At 42.6% G+C, this 19119-nt stretch overlaps 1 protein-coding gene across 1 annotated transcript in view; it reads right to left on the bottom strand.

Annotated features, from left to right (window-relative positions):
* spty2d1 (SPT2 chromatin protein domain containing 1) overlaps nucleotides 1-17962 on the bottom strand; it is a 41602-nt gene extending 23640 nt beyond the window's left edge. Inside the window, exon 1 of the mRNA XM_080190336.1 lies at nucleotides 17847-17962. Within this exon, the coding sequence (XP_080046462.1) occupies nucleotides 17847-17906 (60 nt within the window). The 5' untranslated portion in view covers nucleotides 17907-17962. The remainder of the gene's footprint in view (nucleotides 1-17846) is intronic.
* Between the last annotated feature and the right edge of the window lie 1157 nt (nucleotides 17963-19119).

Genomic DNA, 19119 nt, shown 5'->3' with positions numbered 1-19119 from the left:
AGAAATGGGGTGATGGTGGGAGAACAGAGGAAAAGATAGGGTAAAAACATTAAGAACTGATTCTGAGATTCAGGAAAAGACAATTCATCCAGTATGCACCGTATGTGAAAACGCAACATTTATTTGGAGAATTGCACATTCCCTGAATCTATTTGTTTTCATAATGACATCATTGAACATCTTTTGGGAAACCAGCACAGCTCCTAGCACAGGCAGAGCCATGCCAAGAAATCTCAGTATATCACATACTCCTACTGGAGGAAACACTTGATGAAAGCATGTCACAGATTCAATGTGGATGTCTAAAATCTTGAAAATTGAACAAAGGATAAACTGGGCAGTTGGAGTCAGGCTGTCACTGTTGTGACTACAGAGTTACTAATTACAGTGGAGTTGCATTTCATAGAATCATACAGCGCAGAGGAGGCCCTTTGGCCCATCGAGTCCGCACCGATACGTTAGAAAAACCTGAACTTCACCTAATCCCACCTACCAGCGCTTGGCCCGACGTCCTGAACATCATGATGTGCCAAGTGCTCATCCAGATACTTTTGAAAACGTGAGGAAATACCTCTACCACCCTCCTAGACAGCACATTCCAGACCATCACCAACCTCTGGGTAGAAAGGTTTTTTCTCGCATGCTCCCCTAAACCTCCTGCCCCTCACCTTGAACCTATGCCCTTTCGTAACTGACCTTCAACTAAATGGAAATGCTGCTCCTTCACTGTCCGTGTCTCTTGTAATCTTGTACATCTCGATCAGGTCGTCCCTCAGTCTTCTCTGCTCTGAAGAAAAGAATGACGTGGAGACGCTGGCACAGTTCTTCTAACTGCGTTTGGCCCAATCCAACACCAGCATCTCCACATCATGACTAACACTGACACCACAAACTGCTGGCTCCAAGTGGAGAGGATCTCCAAGAAGTTCGCGCACATTGACACAGACATCAAGTTTCTATAAAGATGCAAGAAAGAAAGCAAGATACCGAAAGGACTACAGATCACGAACCCACTTAGGTCAACCTATAACAGACTACACTGAGAGACTTCGCCATCACACCTCTCTCACACTCCTCAACCACCTCATACACCAGCTCTATGGCAAACGCCGCAACCTGGAAACCGAGATAGAATCCATATTCCCAATGAAAAGAACCCAAGCCTATCCAACTACTCTTCATAACTTAAATGTTCCACGCCAGGCAGCATCCTAGTGAAGTTCCTCTGCGCCTCCTCCAGTCCAATCATATTCTTCCGATAATACGGTGACCAGAACTGCACACAGTACTCTAACTGTGGCCTGCCAAAGTTCTATACAACTCCATGACCTCCCTGTTTTTCTAATCTATGCCTCAATTGATAAAGGCAAGTGTCCCATATGCCCTTTTCACCACCCTAACATGCTCTTCTGTTTTCAGAGATCTCTGGACAAACGTGTCAAGACCCCTTTGTTCCACAAAACTTCGTGTCCTACCATTCATTGAGTACTTTATTGTCAAATTACTCCTTTCAAAGTGTATCACCTCACACTTTTCAGGGTTAAATTCCATCTGCCACTTATCTGCCCATTTGACCATTCCATCTATATCTTCTTGAATCACAAGACACTTCACCTCTCTGTTAACCACTTGTCCAATCTTTGTGTCATCCACAAACTTATTAATCCTACCCCCCCCTCCAAATTGTTATCAATGTCATTTATATAAATGACGAATAATAGGGGCCCAACACATTTTCCTGTGGCATGCCACTGGGCACTGGCTTCCAGTCACTAAAACATCTTTCTATCATCATCCTCTGTCTTCTGAGTCAATTTTGAATCCATTTTATCAAATTCCCCTGTATCCCTTGTGAATTTACCTTATTTACAAGTCTCCCATGTGGGCCCTTTTAAAGGCTTTGCTGAAATCCATATAAACTACATCGACTGCACCACCCTTGTCTGCACACCTGGTCACCCCCTCAAAGAATTCAATCAAATTTGTTAGGCATAACCTCCCTCTGACGAAGCCGTGCACTCTAATCCTGATCAAGCCTCGCCTCTTCAAGTGGAGATAGATACTCTCCTTCAGAAAGTTTCTCTAATAGTTTCTCTACCACTGTCGTGAGACTCATTGGTCTGTAGTTCCCAGCTAACAAAACCAATGACAGATACAACAATATTTTTATCTTTACAAGAATTCCAGTTTGGTCTATGTAAATCTCAGTCAAATTTACAAAAAATTCTTTTGACAATATAATTTACTGCTAATGCACCACGCTGACATTTGTGTATATCAGGAAGGGGATCTCCCTCTCACAAACAGGGGTTATATATAGTTGTTTGCATTGTGTAGAGCAGCATGGTGGTACAGTGGTTAGAATTACTGCCTCTCAGCATCAGGCTCCCGGCTTTGATTCTGGCCTTAGTGGCTATATGGAGTTTGCACACTGTCCCCATGCCTGCTTTGGTTTCCTTTGGGTGCTTGGATTTCCTCCCACAGTCCAAAAACGTGCTTGTTAGATGGACCGACTATGTTAAATTGCCCCTTGACATCCAAGGATGTGTAGGCCTTTTCTATTTTTCTCAAATTTTTACTCCATTCAAAAAGAACAAATTTAAATTGAATCCAACTCATGGTCCCCACATGAGGGACAAACAACGTCCAAGCTGAAAAGATGAGACATTGCACCCCATTCTGGGCTTGATTAAACAATGTCCAAGCTGATGGGATAAGGCATTAGATCCACTCTTGGGTTTGATCTGATGCTTCAACTCAGCCAAAAGGCCAAGATGGCTTTGAAAAATTGCATCAGGTGATGCTTCGGTCAAACTTCATTGGCTATCCTGATCCTCTACTGTAGCCTGAGCAAACCACCATCACAGCACACTCCAAGTGCTAGCCTCATCACCTGCTTGTTCATGGATTTACCCCTACCAGGTAGGGGGTTCAACCATGGTAAATGTACAGGATTTTGGGGATAGGGCAAGGGTGTGGGCCTTAGTGGGATGCTGTTTTGGAGAGTTGGTGCAGACTTGATGAGAATGGTCACCTTTTGCACTGTAGGGATTCATAGAATCTCTCAGTGCAGGAGGCGGCTATTTGGCCCATCGAGCCTGCACTAACAATCCCACCCATGCCCTATCCCTGTAATTATATGTATTTACCCTACTAGTCCCCCTGACACTAAGGGGCAATATAGCATGGCCAATCAAACTAACCCCCACATATTTGGAACGTGTGGGGAAACTGAATGAAAGACATGATGGCCTTTGCTGCAAGAGAATTGAATAGTACAGGAATAAAGATGTAGAGGGCTTTGTTTAGACCACAACTGGAGTACTGGATGCGGTTTTAGATTCCACATTTAAGAAAGTACTTGCATTGGAGGTGCTTTCACACAATTACATCATTGTTACAGTACAGAAGATGGCCATTTGGCTCATCATGTCTGCACTGGTTCAGTGAATGAGCATTTCAATTAATGCCATTCTCCTGCCTTCTCCACATAGCTTGGTACATTGGTGCTTTGCAAATAACAATTCAATTCCCTTCAGAATGCCTTGCTTGAACCTGCATCCACCACATTCTCAGACAGCGCATTCCAGACCTTAACTACTCGCTGTGGGAAAGAGATTTTTCTCATTATGCTCCTGCTCACCAACAAAGGGTCCCTGGAATGAGGGGGTTGTCCAAAGATGCACTTCAGAGGTATGTATTCTCTGAGGTTTAGAAGCATGAGTGGTGAAACATTGAAACATACAAGATTCTGAAGCAGCTTGATGTTGTGGACTTTTGCGAGATTGTTTAAGTCAGCTCAGTACAAGGGACAGATTGTTTAGGACTGAGATGAGAATTGATTCACTCAATTTTCTGGCCCAGGGAGTTATGTATGCTCCATCATTAAATACATTTCAAATTGAGATAGACAGATTTCAGTCTCTCAAGGAATTGAAGGAGTGAGCAATAAAGTGGAGTTGAAACCCATGATCATATGGAATGGTGGAGCAGGATCGATGGGCTATGTGGTCAATGCCTGCTCTCATTTCTCTTGTCTTGTGACTGGAAGAGACCAATCCATGGATATTGGGTGAAAATTGTGAAGACACTGGCTAAGATCTTTCGATCTGGCACAGTGGCTAGTGATTAACTAGTGGTTACAACCCAAGACACTCAACATTTCAAAGCACAAATTAATATTGGTTATAAACAAGTATTGGTTAAATCACATAAGCTTGAATTTTAACTTAAAATTAGACTGCAAACAAGATAGTAAGCCAATATGTTATTATAATCCTACGCAAAATGAAAATAGAAGCTGGAAATTTAAAATAAAACACAAAGTAAATACTAATTAGGTCAAGTATTAGGTCATGTGGAGCAACAGAACTAACATTTCAATGAATTATTTTTCATCAGAACTGCAATAAGTTAGAGATGTAATGGGTTTTAAATACAGAGGCAGGGAAGAAAGTGGGGTTAGTAATGAGATCAAAAGAGGTGGTCTGTGACATAGTGGAAGGCACACTAGATAAAGTGAAAAAGGGGTTGATGAAAGGCAAAAGGAGATGACAATGAGACAGATTAATAAATATATATTGGTGCGGAGCAGGCAAAAGTGACAAAACATCAATGTTGTACTCAGCGTACTCAAGTATTTCTTCTATTGACAGTTTTATTCATTTATATTGCTTAACCAGTTGCCTTGATTTCACCAGAAAATATGTTTCGCAAAAGGTTCTAGAACAAAGAGGGGAGATGCATTAATTAAACAAGCAAAAATGTCCCCAGTTTTAAAAAAACGCAGTACTTGAAGCATTACTGTTCCCAAAACACTAAGCTCCTCAGAACAGATGCCATGAATCATAAAGGACACAATTTCAGTCGATTGGGAACGTCTTAATAAGTCTGTCTCGAGAGACCAACCTCACCCAGCCACCTGCTTGTTGTCTCGCCATCTTTCCACATGGATTCACTAAATACTCTCAATATTATTTAACTGTCCATTTTAAAGGCTTTTCCCTTTGCACAAAAGAAAATCAATTTTCCCTTTTACTTCCCACTTTTTAATTTTTACTTACATTCCTGATAGTTGGACTCTCCCTACAATAGAAGGCAAATTTAAGTTGCAGCCAACCTTTAAGTTGGTACAAGTATTTTGAGGTTTTAAACTGCTAACTTCAAATTTGAATAGTTGGAATCCTTGTTATGGTGCCAGGGATTCCACCTGGAACCAAACATACTATTTTTGAGAAGCCTGTAGGTATTTATAGCAATGCAAACAGATGGTACTTTCAGACACTGACCTTGCAATTAACTCATTTGCATATTTCAACAACGGTATAAACCAAATACCAGCAACAACAACCACCCCATCACCACTGCACCCAGCATATTCTGTAAATGTGAAGAACTATTTCACTGTTACAGAACTTAGGATTTTAACTTATCTGCTGTCATTAACAATGGATAATACTGCTAGGACAGCAGGTAAAGTACTGCCAATGCTGATAACACTCTACATTAAGAGTGCTTCATATTATCACTGATGGGTGTTGGAGCCACTGGTTCACACAATTGATATCAACACTCTAGTAAAGTGGCAGAAGTAGACTTATCGGCATTTTGGCTAAGTATCAGATCAAGCCCAATATCAGGTGCAATGCCTTTTCTTGTCAACTTGGATGTTTTGTGTCCCTTTTGTGGGGATCATGAATTGGATTCAATTTTAATTTCTTTTTTGAGCAAGCAAGAGATGGATTAAGGGTTTGCCCACTGGCTTTGTAACTTTAAGAATTGTGAAAACATTTAAAAAGCTGATATCTATTCCAGAAGGCTGGCTGCTGGGAGGATCTTGATTTTCTTTTTTTAAAACTTCCTGAATCTAGCAAGTTATCTCTGGAATTACGGCTAGCTGCAAGAAACTTGTGCATTATCCTCAGACCCTCACGAAGAATATAAATACTAGCCAAGATGTGAACTTTGCAGTTCTTCAGTTCTGCTAGGAGCTAATTTCTCTTGCAGTTTAAGAAATTGTATGTGGCACTAAGAAACATCCACAGGCCCGAGAAAATAAAACTGTAAAGTTTAAGATCTTTTATGCAACTGTTTCGTAGCTTTTTAGATGTCATCAGCACTGATTTAATAGCATCTAAACAAAAGCAATTTAGGTTACAACTTTACCAAACACTTGTTGCAGAAGGCTGAACAGTTGAGAGGAAGTGTACACCTGCTTCTATTGCAAAATACAGGGGTGTAGTAGTTATATGTTGTGAGTAGAAAACAAAAATGGCATTCAAATAAGCTCAATAACAAGGCCAGAGGCAATAGAACGAGATGGGATTGTTGGCGGGGTTTTCTTCTGAGGCTGTATATTGCTAAAACTTAAGCTAAATACAAACATTCGCAAACTCAATGTCCTGATTCAAAGACGTGTCTTTATTTGATCAATATGCATTAGGAGAGAGATACAAGAAGGATTTCAACTTCTCTCTAAAGTTACATCACATAAGCACATTTGATGTACCATTTTCGAAGGTTTGTATTCCCCACCAAATCTGTCATACAGACTGGATGATCCAATCACATTAATACATATTATTTACCTTGGCCAATATACTCTACCTGTTGGCATAATTAGGAATTCATTGGCTAATTGGACTTAAAAGCCCCTCCTCTATTGCTTAGCAACCTGCCAACGTACATCAGGCTGGTGTCAGACCATGAGAATTGATAAGTAGTCACTTTCCCAGTCTGGCTGGCCTTGCCTTTATCAGCAAAATCTGAATACTTTCATTCATTGCAATTAGCACTTGAACACTTCTATTCATTTATAATCTCAGCAATTCTCCAACTGCAAGGACCTTATTCTAACAATTCTGTATCCTATAATTACCAGAGAATACAGTCTGTCTGATTTCACTTTTTCTCATTGCACTGTGGGACAATTGTTTCTGTTCAAAGCTCACAAATACCTTTAAAACTTTAAATATATTTCAAAGCTACAAGACTTATAAAACTCCATTCCTATCGTTTATATACATGGTTAATAAACAATACCCTCTCATAACATATGTAGGAGGCACACTGTGGTCCCTAACTAATCTACTCTGGTTTAAAAGCCCCTTAAGCAGGGGTTTCAGTATCCCCTGTTACAATAGGATGAAATATGTCATTTTCCTCTAAAAGTTGCAGTGGACCTATGAAATGAATTTAGATAGTTTTTTCAGTTCCCAGTAGATAGGAGTCCAAAGTATGAAATCACTTAAAATTTGGAACTACCAATCTTACTAAGAATTAACTAGCTTTCTTGATATAAGAAACTCTAATGATAGGAGATGGTTGGAACTTGCATTTATACAACACCTTTCGCATCTTCAGGAGGCACAAAAACAAGACACATCTTTGAAGTGCAGTAACAGTGTTGAAGGAACTGGTGTAGAGCTACTGTTCTTGCAGGAGTCCCACTCCAGTGCTTAATAGTTAAGGAAAGTGCATACATCATGTGGCCAAAAAGGTTGAGTATCAACTTGTAAGTCTTTCCAACATGTGCCAATGGCCGGCAGTAGAAGGAGAGTTCCCTCATCAGCCATGACCAGCCTTCATTACAAGGGAAGTTTGCTTTACTGAAATATGCACCCTATGATGTGGTCAGATGAAAACTTCACTACCATCCTGGTGGAAACAATGTTCTAAATTAGTCTACCAACAACAATGGCTGCCATTCAAATTATTCAACTAATCTTGTACAAAGACAATCACCCCCTCCTTCAGACAGCTGCCCCAATTGAACTTGCATCACTAATAATATATAAAGCACATTATCAAAATAATCATCTTGCAACTACAAAGTTACTGGGCTTCTCACAGTCACATACATCTACAGGGATAAAATCAAATCTACCTGGAGCCAACCCAAGCCAAGCAAAAATACTTATCTGAATATTTTGGACAGCCATAAATTTCCAGGGTTTTAAAGTTGTTTGCTGTTGCACTATTTCTGAAGAAAAATGTGCTGTGTATGCAGCTTCTTTATCTCTCCATTCAAAAACACATTTACAAGCTCAAAGCAAACAGCTACAACTCTCACCCAATTACTCATTGTTATAATTTACTTGTGGTACAATATGGCATTTAAGAGCAGAAAAATGTTTAAAGCTGCGCTGTAAAAGAGCATCAAGAATAAGTGATACATAGTACCCACTCTCAGAACATGATTTAGCATCTCTCCCTGCTAACTAAAGCTAGCATCTAAGCACCTTATTGAACTGTGAATGGAGAAAAAAAGCTGTCACATTGAGAACCTTCCCTTCCCCTAGTTCCTAATCAGCTGATAGCTTCCACATGCTGTCATTCAACTTTAAGATTTTGTTTGGTGTGTAGTACCCTTCAAGATCAGATTTACCAAACGTGAAACAGTATGATTTTACCACTAAGCTAATTGTTTTGAATAACAAGTTAAGAGCACAAAAAAACAACGCATTTTGTAGAATCCCAATGCTAGTTTTTTGGGGTGCACACCTTTGCTAATTTGTTTGCAGGCCAGTACCCAACTTACATCTTGCATACTCAATTGGACAATGCTATTTCCCAACTCAAGAACAGCTTCTTCCCTGCTGCCAGACTTTTGAATAACCTACCTCATTAAGTTGATCTTTTTCTACAACCTGGCTATGACTGCAACTCTACATTCGACACTCTCTCCTTTCCTTCTCTATGAATGATATTCTTCGTTTGTGTAGCGCAAAAGAATCAATATTGTTCATTGTATACTAATACATGAGACAATAATAAATCAAATCATTTAATTCAATTCTCTAAAGACAAGGTGGATACAAAACTGGCTCGGTCAAAGAAATCATAATGCCATCGCTGGACAGTAAGAACCTGGTGTTGTGAGACTTGGTCAAAGACGACAGAGGGTAGCAGTAGAAGGGTGCGTATATGAATGGAGGCTGTTAACAAGTGGTGTTCCTCAGGGATCAGTGCTGGGACCTTTGCTGTTTGTAATATATATAAATGATTGAGAAAAATGTAACCAGATTGATTAGTGAGTTCGTGGATGACACAAAGATTGGTAAATTTGCAGATAGTGATGAGGACCATCAGAGGATATAGATTGGTTGGAACTTAGGCAGAGAGATGGCAGATGGAGTTTAATGATGGAGATGCCAGCGTTGGACTGAGGTAAGCACAGTAAGAAGTCTCACAACACCAGGTTAAAGTCCAACAGGTTTATTTGGTAACAAACACCACTAGCTTTCAGAGCGCTGCTCCTTCATCAGGTGAGTGAGGAATTCTGATCACAAACAGTGCATACAAACAATGTGCCTTTATATGCACTGTTTGTGATTAGAACTCCCCACTCACCTGAAGGGGCAGCGCCCCAAAAGCTAGTGGCGTTTGTTACCAAATAAACCTATTGGACTTTAACCTGGTGTTGTGAGACTTCTTACTAGATGGAGTTTAATCGAGACAAATGTGGGATAATGCATTTTTGAAGGTCCAATAAGGACAGGAAATATACAGTAAATGGCAGAACCCTTAAGAGTGTTGATAGACAAAGGGATCTAGGTGTAGATACACAGGTCACTGAAAGTGGCAATGCAGGTGGAGAAGGTAATGAAGAAGGCATACGGCATGCTTGCCTTCATCGGCTGGGGCACTGAGTTTAAAAATTGGCAAATCATATTGCAGCTTTATAGAATCTTAGTTAGGCTGCTCTTGGAATATAGTGTTCAATTCTGGTTGCCACACTACCAGAAAGATGTGGAGGCTTTGGAGAGGGTACAGAAAAGATTTACCAGGATGTTGCATTAGCTATGAAGAGAGGTCGGAAAAATTTGGTTTGTTCTCACTGGAACGACAGAGGTTGTGGGGCGATCGGATAGAAGTCTACAAGATTATGAGAGGCAAGGACAGAGTGGATAGTCAGAGGCTTTTTCCCAGGGTGGAAGAGTCAATTAGTAGGGGCACAGGTTTAAAGTGTGAGGGGCAAGGTTTAAAGGGGATGTACGAGGCAGTTTTTTTTTTACACAGAGGGTTGTGGGTACCTGGAACTCACTGCCGGAGGAGGTAGTGGCTCAGTAGCCGTCCTTAAGGGGCATTTTGACAAATACATGAATAGGATGGAATAGAGGGATATGGTCCCAGAAGGATATGGAGTTTTAATTAAGTCAGGCAGCATGGTCAGTGCAGGCTTGGAGGGACAAAGGGCCTGTTCCTGCGCTGTAATTTTCTTTGTTCTTTGACCGTGTTTATGTATATCAAATCTGACAGCTATCTCCTACATAAGAACATAAGAAATAGGAGCAGGAGTAGGCCATCTGGCCCCTCGAGCCTGCCCCGCCATTCAATAAGATCATGGCTGATCTGTCGTGGCTCAGTTCCACATTCCCGCCCTCTCCCCATAACCCTTAATCCCCTTGCCTATCAAAAACCCATCAACCCGCTTCTTGAAAATATTTAGCGAGGTAGCCGCCATCACTTCAACAGGCAGAGAATTCCAGAGATTCACCACCCTTTGAGTGAAGAAGTTCTTCCTCAACTCCGTTCTAAACCACACCCCCCCCCCTTTATCTTGAGGCTGTGCCCCCTAGTCCTACTGTCCTTCCTGAGCAGGAAGAATCCCTCCACCTCTATCCTATCCATCCCATTCATCATCTTATACGTCTCAATGAGATCTCCCCTCATTCTTCTAAACTCTAACGAGTACAAGCCTAGTTTATTCAGCTTCTCCTCATAGCTCAAACCCCTCAACTCCGGCATCAGCCTAGCAAACCTCCTCTGCACTCCCTCCAAGGCCAAAATATCCTTGCGCAAGTACGGCGCCCAAAACTGCACACAGTACTCCAGCTGCGGCCTCCCCAATGCCCTATACAGCCGCAGCAAGACCTCCCTACTTTTATATTCAATCCCCCTCGCTATGAAAGCCAGCATCCCATTCGCCTTCCTGACCACCTGCTGCACCTGCAAGCTGGGTTTTTGCGACTCATGCACAAGGACCCCGAGGTCCCTCTGCACCGTCGCCTGCTGCAGTTTTTCTCCACGTAAGTAATAATCCTTCCTACCATTATTCCTACCAAAGTGGACCACCTCGCACTTGCCAACATTAAATTCCATTTGCCAGTTCCTGGCCCATTCGCCCAGCCTATCTAGATCCTTCTGCAGACTCTCCACACCCTCCGCACAATTTGCCTTTCCACCAATCTTGGTGTCATCAGCAAATTTCGACACCATACACTCGGTTCCCTCCTCCAGATCATCTATATAAATGGTAAATAGCTGAGGCCCCAGCACTGACCCGAGGCACTCCACTAGTCACCAACCGCCAATCCGAATAGCACCCATTGACCCCCACTCTCTGCCTATTTGACAACCAGTCCTCTGTCCACGCTAACACCCTACCCCCAACTCCATGTCCCCTGACCTTCTGCAATAACCTCGTGAGGTACCTTGTCAAACGCCTTCTGAAAATTCAGAAACACCACATCCACCGGCTCTCCTCTATCCACCGCCCTAGACACATCCTCATAGAACTCCAGTAAATTTGTCAGACGCGACTTCCCCTTAACGAAACTGTGCTACGTCTGCTCTATCAAGCAATTCCCCTCAAGATGCCTCGCTATTTCCTCCTTGATGACGGATTCTAACATTTTACCTACAACAGACGTTAAACTAACCGGCCTATAATTCCCCGCCTTTTGCCTGGCACCCTTCTTAAACAACGGCGCAACATTAGCCGCTTTCCAATCTTCCGGCACTTCCCCGGAATCCAGCGACGTCTGGAAAATAACCACCAAGGTTACTTCTGGAAGCATCATTCATCATACTTTCTCTACTCATATTCTTCATCATTATTTCCTGTGATCTCAAGTGGAATTTCCACATCTCCTCTGATGTTAAAGTTGCCTCCAAAGCTCTTAGCTTCACTTTTTTTCCTGACAGTCATATCTTTTCTTAAAAATTCAGGTCAAATTTTATCCAATACTTTATCACTGGCAAGGTTCTAACAGTAAGTAGTTTCACAATATCAGGTTAAAGTCATAAGAACATAAGAACGTAAGAAATAGGAGCAGGAGTAGGCCATCTAGCCCTTCGAGCCTGCCCCGCCATTCAATAAGATCATGGCTGATCTGTCGTGGCTCAGTTCCACTTTCCCGCCCTCTCCCCATAACCCTTAATCCCCTCTCTCATCAAAAACCCATCAACCCGCGTCTTAAAAATATTGAGCGAGGCAGCCTCCACCACTTCAACGGGCAGAGAATTCCAGAGATTCACCACCCTTTGAGTGAAGAAGTTCCTCCTCAACTCCGTTCTAAACTGCCCCCCCTTTATCTTGAGGCTGTGCCCCCTAGTCCTACTGTCTTTTTTGAGCGGGAAGAGTCTCTCCACCTCTATCCTATCCATCCCATTCATCATCTTATACGTCTCAATGAGATCTCCCCTCATTCTTCTAAACTCTAACCAGTACAAGCCTAGTTTATTCAGCCTATCCTCATAGCTCAAACTCCTCAACTCCGGTATCAGCCTAGTAAACCTCCTCTGCACTCCCTCCAAGGCCAAAATATCTTTGCGCAGGTGCGGCACCCAAAACTGCACACAGTACTCCAGCTGCGGCCTCACCAATGCCCTATACAGCCGCAGCAAGACCTCCCTACTTTTATATTCAATCCCCCTCGCTATGAAGGCCAGCATCCCATTCGCCTTCCTGACCACCTGCTGCACCTGCAAGCTGGGTTTTTGCGACTCATGCACAAGGACCCCGAGGTCCCTCTGCACCGTCGCCTGCTGCAGTTTTTCTCCACGTAAGTAATAGTCCTTCCTACCATTCTTCCTACCAAAGTGGACCACCTCACACTTGCCAACATTAAATTCCATTTGCCATTTCCTGGCCCATTCGCCCAGCCTATCTAGATCCTTCTGCAGACTCTCCGCACAATTTGCCGTTCCCCCAATCTTGGTGTCATCAGCAAATTTCGACACCCTACACTCGGTTCCCTCCTCCAGATCATCTATATAAATGGTAAAAAGCTGAGGCCCCAGCACCGACCCCTGGGGCACTCCACTAGTCACCATCCGCCAATCCGAATAGCATCCATTGACCCCCACTCTCTGCCTCCTATTTGACAACCAATCCTCTATCCACGCTAACACCCTACCCCCAACTCCAACAGGTTTATTTGGTAACACAAGCTTTCAAAGCATTGCCCCTTCATCAGGTGAGTGAAGAGTTCAGTTCACAAACAGGGCACATACAGACACAAACTCAATTACAAGATAACGGTTGGAATGCGAGTCTTAACAGGTAATCAAGTTTTTTCAGGTACAGACAATATGAGTGGAGAGAGAGTTAAGCACAGGTTAAAGAGATGTGTATTGTCTCCAGCCAGGACAGTTAGTGAGATTTTGCAAGCCCAGGCAAGTGGTGGGAGTTACAGATAGTGACATGAACCCAAGATCCCGGTTGACGCCATCTTCACGTATGCAGAACTTAGCTATCAATTTCTGCTCAGCTCACGCTACCAAATAAGCCTGTTGGACTTTAACCTGCTGTTGTGAGACTACTTACTGTGCTTATCCCAGTCCAACACTGGCAACTCCACATCAAGTTTCTAACAGCGCTCTTACTCCTGGGCAGGATGCAAGAAAATGCTTGTCTAATAGGTACTTGTATTCTTACCTCTCCCTCATTAACAATCATCTCCCAATGTTCATGTAATAATCACATTCCTCTGAACTTTCTTTTCTGACATGCCGCTCATTCATAATTCTACTTGTTTAACTTCCATTCTACCTCTTTATCATACTGATATTACATCATCACAATAACTTCTACTCCTAGTAGTTCAAGGTGTGACACTCCTGCCTACATTACTTATTTTTCTTAAAATCCAGAGACCACATGAAAATCAAGATGGACATCTTCTAACCACAAATTTCTGCTTTATATAATCTTTTCTGGTGCATTGACCATGCTAACTTCTCCCTCTACGTACCCGAACAGGCTCCAGAATGTGGCAACTAGGGGATTTTCACAACAACTTCATTGCAGTGTTACTGTAAGCCAACTTGTGACAATAAAAATTTAAATCTAAAACATGTACTTTGCTCAATATCAATGCCAGTGCCCACAACTTTTTTTTTCAATTCATAACACACGAGTTTACACATAATGCAGACATGACAGATCATATTTTTTATTCCTGAGTTTTACTGCAGTGTTGAATCTACACTTCCTGTTACTGCCTATACAGCAGCACTCCTTGGAGCTTCTGCATGATGTCTGAGTACTACCTGCAAAATTGCTCCAATCAAACAAAGCTTTCGGAAAATTAATTTGACACAATAATAGATGTTAAGCCTCATCAACTGGTAGTTGTTATAGAGAATGAATGGACATAATTTTACTGAGTTCAGACATGCCACCCACATCAATATCACAAGCCATTAGAACTGCATTTTGCAGATGGCACAATAAGCAAGACAAAATGTTTTTTGCATTGCCTCCATGAAAATATCTTGCACAGCATCCCCTGAGAAAAGCCTTACAAAGGGATTTTTAAATTCCAATAAATTTCAGGCAACTTGCTGTAACAAGCTTTCTGTCAACTGAAATGCTCTGGGATGGGCCACAGCTGGAATACACTTGTATTTATTTCTGGTCCCCACACATCTAAAGGGGCTACAGGTTGCTGTTTATACATTAGAGGGGGAATCTCAAGAGCAATGGGGATGAGTTAAGTTTTGCAAAGTTCAATTTTGTCTATTGATGCAAGGTTAACTTCAGGAAAGTTGAGTAAAACATTAAACATAGTAAACAGATGGATAGGATAAATTTAGATTACTTCAAGGTATATCAAGTTAGAATCAAAGCAAGTAAGACAAGTGAAAAATCAATTTCAAATATCAGAAATAGTTATTTCACTCAGTAATGCTTGGACTTGAACAGCTAAACAACATAGAATGAACAGCTAAACAACATAGAATGAACAGCTAAACAACATAGAATGAACAGCTAAACAACATAGAATGAACAGCAGTCAAAATGCAATTAAAATTTCAGTTTTTTGCTGAAATATTCTTTTTTTGCTCCCCAAACATTGTTACAATTGATCAATTACTGAAAACATACACACTTAAGTATATTTCAATACAAACAAATACTCTTTAAATATTTTATATCTCCTAACAGATCTGAGTGACTTGGATTCTACAGATGGCTTTTACTGGGAGCAAGCTTTAAAAGTTCATTTTGGTCTATCACCAGTTAAACAAATAAAACACTTGTTATGTATTACAGACACAGTAACAGCTTGATCTTGCGGGTCGAACCAAGTAAACAAACTTAAATTACGTTCGGACAAAGAAAAAGGGGGCAGCTCCCCAAAAGGAGGGTGAACGGCCCGAACGGAAACAAAAAGTACAAAGGAAACTTAAGACGAGTCAAATCAAAATGTGATTGTCGGGGTCTATAAGGCACCTCAGCCCCTGCGGTGCCCAATGGGCACGGAAGGCCCTCACAGGGCAGTTTATTTATAATATGTCCCACAATCTCACCAACTATTTGCCTCACTTGGACTTTAGAGGTTAAATGCAAACTGCTGTAAGTTGCGAGTTAGTGAGACAATTGTGCTTAATGACAATAACACACACTGAGAATTCATGAAGTATGTGAAGGAAAAGCGAGTTGTGGGGCTGGAGGAAATTACACAAATGGAGGGTTGGTGCCTGCTGAAAACAAGAAGGAAAATTTTACAATTAAGATACTGCTTAATGGGGAACAAGTCAGGAGCACAGCGATGGTCAAATGGGATTCAGTATGAGTTAAGTCACAGGCAGCAGTTTGATAAGTTTACGATGAATGGAATTAGAGACCCAGCTAAGAGTGAATTTCAGTAGTAACATCCAGAGACAAAATTGAGGGATTATGCAGATGAGCAAAGTTGAATCATATCAGAGAGGTGGACACAGGCAGTCTTATTGATATGGTGGTCAGAAGCTAATTTGGGAGTCAAATATGATGCCAGAATTGCAAACACATTGATTTAGTCTGAAACTGCTGGCACTGAGAAGGTTGGAATTGGTAACCTAGAAATGTGTGTTTGCAGCGCGGATCAAAAACCTTTCCTTCAGATACTCCAGTTTCCTCCAACATTTCATAGATGTGTGGGTTAGGTTGATTGGCCATGCTAAATTGACGCCTAGTGTCAAGGGGATTGGCAAGATAAATGCGTGGGGTTACGGTGATACAGCCTGGGAGGAATTATGGTTGGTGCAGGCTTGATGGGCTAAAATGGCCTTCTTCTGCAGTATAGGGACTCTATGATTCTCCTGGCTTCAGTCTTCTAATGTTTAACTGGATGTCAGAAAAGTAGTTGGTTAAAGTAGCAAGAACAGAGCTGTCAAGAGGGGTAATGTTGAGGAAGAACTGGATGTTGTCAGTCTACATGCAAAATCTAATATTATGCTTTCTGATACTGCTGCTGTGGGGCAGTATGTGAATGTAAATAGAAAAGATTAACCCTTGCATTGACATTGATGGTCCAGGAGTGAGAAGTCAGTGCAAGTGACATTCTGGTTAGGGATAGATAAAGGACCTAAATGGAAGAGCTTAAACATGGAGTTCCAAGAAAGACAAGCACAATCTGGAAGGCAACAACACATGCAATGACTATGGGGAGGAAAAGAAAGCTGGAGATGGATTAATAGATTGCAAGGTTCGGTCAAGGGATGCTTTTTGATGAGAATACAAGTTTGTATGCCTGACTCTGGATATTGGGGTATTTCAAGAGTGCTCTGTAACACTCCCCAGGCCTGACTCTGGATGCTGGGTATTTAAAGGGTGCATTGTAGCTCTCCCCAGCCCTGGCTCTGGGAGTTGAGTATTTAAAGGGAGCACAGTAACCCACCCCAGGCCTGCTCTGATTACTGAAGTATTTAAAGGGTACACAGTAACTCTCCCCAGGCCTGGCAGTGGTTGTTGGGGTATTTAAAAGGAATGTTGTCATTCCCCCCAGGCCAGGCTCTGGGTATTTAAAGGGCGTACAGTAACTCTCCCCAGGCCTGACTCTGGGTGCTGGGGTATTTAATGACAGTAAGAAGTCTCACAACACCAGGTTAAAGTCCAACAGGTTTATTTGGTAGTAAACACCACTAGCTTTCTTTGTCAGGTGAGTGGGGAGTTCTGATCACAGACAGTGCCCATAAAGACATGCACTCAGTTTACAGAATACTGATATTTAACGACTGCAGAGTAACACTCGCAGGCCTGACTCTCGGTGCTGGGGTACTTAGAAGGAATGTTGTCATTCTCCCCAGGCTGGTTCCTGGGTATTTAAAGGGTGTACAGTAACTCCCCCAGGCCTGGCTCTAGGTGCTGGGTTATTTAAAGGGTGTACAGTAACTCCCCCAGGCCTGGCTCTAGGTGCTGGGTTATTTAAAGGGTGTACAGTAACTCTCCCAGGCCTGGCTCTAGGTGCTGGGTTATTTAAGGGGTGTACAGTAACTCCCCCAGGCCTGGCTCTAGGTGCTGGGTTATTTAAGGGGTGTACAGTAACTCCCCCAGGCCTGGCTCTAGGTGCTGGGTTATTTAAGGGGTGTACAGTAACTCCCCCAGGCCTGACTCTAGGTGCTGGGTTATTTAAAGGGTGTACAGTAACTCTCCCAGGCTTGGCTTTAGGTGTTGGGGTATTTAAACGGTGTACAGTAACTCTCCCAGGCTTGGCTTTAGGTGTTGGGGTATTTAAACGGTGTACAGTAACTCTCCCAGGCCTGGCTTGGAGTATTTGGGGACTGTGCTCTGACTCCCCATAGACTCTATTCCAGACGCTGTGATGTTTAAAGCTTTCCGTGCTGTCACTCACCGTGGGCTGGGAATCCACCCGGTTCTCGGAGGCCATACTGAGAATGCTGCTGAAATCCATGGCGTCGCTGTGTCGGAGGAGCGACACTCTGCACCCAACTCAATTTCGAGCAGACAGCAGCGTCACTTCCGGTTCATCCAGTTCCACGTCCGGTCCCCAGAGCTGTCACGTGGCCGGAAGTGCGCCCTTGTTCCTGATGTCACTCAGCGCGTGTCCCACAGAGCTTCAGCGCGCGTTGCATACACGTTACAATGAATACCCCGACTCCGTAAGCATTACACACACACCACAGTGAATACTCTGACTCAGAGCACATTGAACACACGTTACAGTGAATACCCTGACTCAGCAAGCATTGAACACATTACATTGAATACTCTGACTCAGCAAGCATTGAACACAAGTTACAGTGAATACCCTGACTCAGCAAGCATTGAACACACATTACAGTGAATATCCTGACTCAGCAAGCATTGAACACACATTACAGTGAATATCCTGACTCAGCAAGCATTGAACACACATTACAGTGAATATCCTGACTCAGCAAGCATTGAACACACATTACAGTGAATATCCTGACTCAGCAAGCATTGAACACACATTACAGTGAATATCCTGACTCAGCATGCATTGCACACACATTACAGTGAATGCCCTGAGTCCGCGCATTGCACACACATTACAGTGAATGCCCTGACTCAGCGCACATTGAACACACGTTACAGTGAATACCCTGACTCAGCAAGCATTGAACACACATTACAGTGAATACCCTGACTCAGCAAGCTTTGCACACACATTACAGTGAATACCGCCACTCAGCAAGCATCGCACACTCATTACAGTGAATACCCTGACTCAGCAAGCATTGCATTAACTTTACAGTGAATACCCTGACTCAGCAAGTTTTGTACACACATTACAGTGAATACCCTGGCTCAGCACGCATTGCACACATTATAGTGAATACCCTGACTCAGCAAGCATTCCACTAACATTACACATTAACTTAGTAAGCATTGCACACACATTACAGCGAATACTCTGACTCAGCAATAATTGTACACAGATTGCAGGGAATACCCTGACTCAGCAAGCATTGCACATATGTTACAGTGAACACATTAACTCAGCAAGCATTGCACACACATTACAGCGAATACACTGACTCAGCGTGCATTGCGCGTACATTACAGTGAATACCCGGACTCAGCAATCATCGCACACACGTTATAGCAAATACCCTGACGCAGCAAGCATTGCACACACA

The sequence above is a fragment of the Carcharhinus amblyrhynchos genome, chromosome 6 (genome assembly GCF_965287045.1).
Source record: "Carcharhinus amblyrhynchos chromosome 6, sCarAmb.v2.hapA, whole genome shotgun sequence".
NCBI classification, from domain to species: Eukaryota; Metazoa; Chordata; class Chondrichthyes; order Carcharhiniformes; family Carcharhinidae; genus Carcharhinus; species Carcharhinus amblyrhynchos.
The sequence above is the reverse complement of the archived record's forward strand: the minus strand, read 5'-3'. Positions and strand labels throughout refer to the sequence as shown.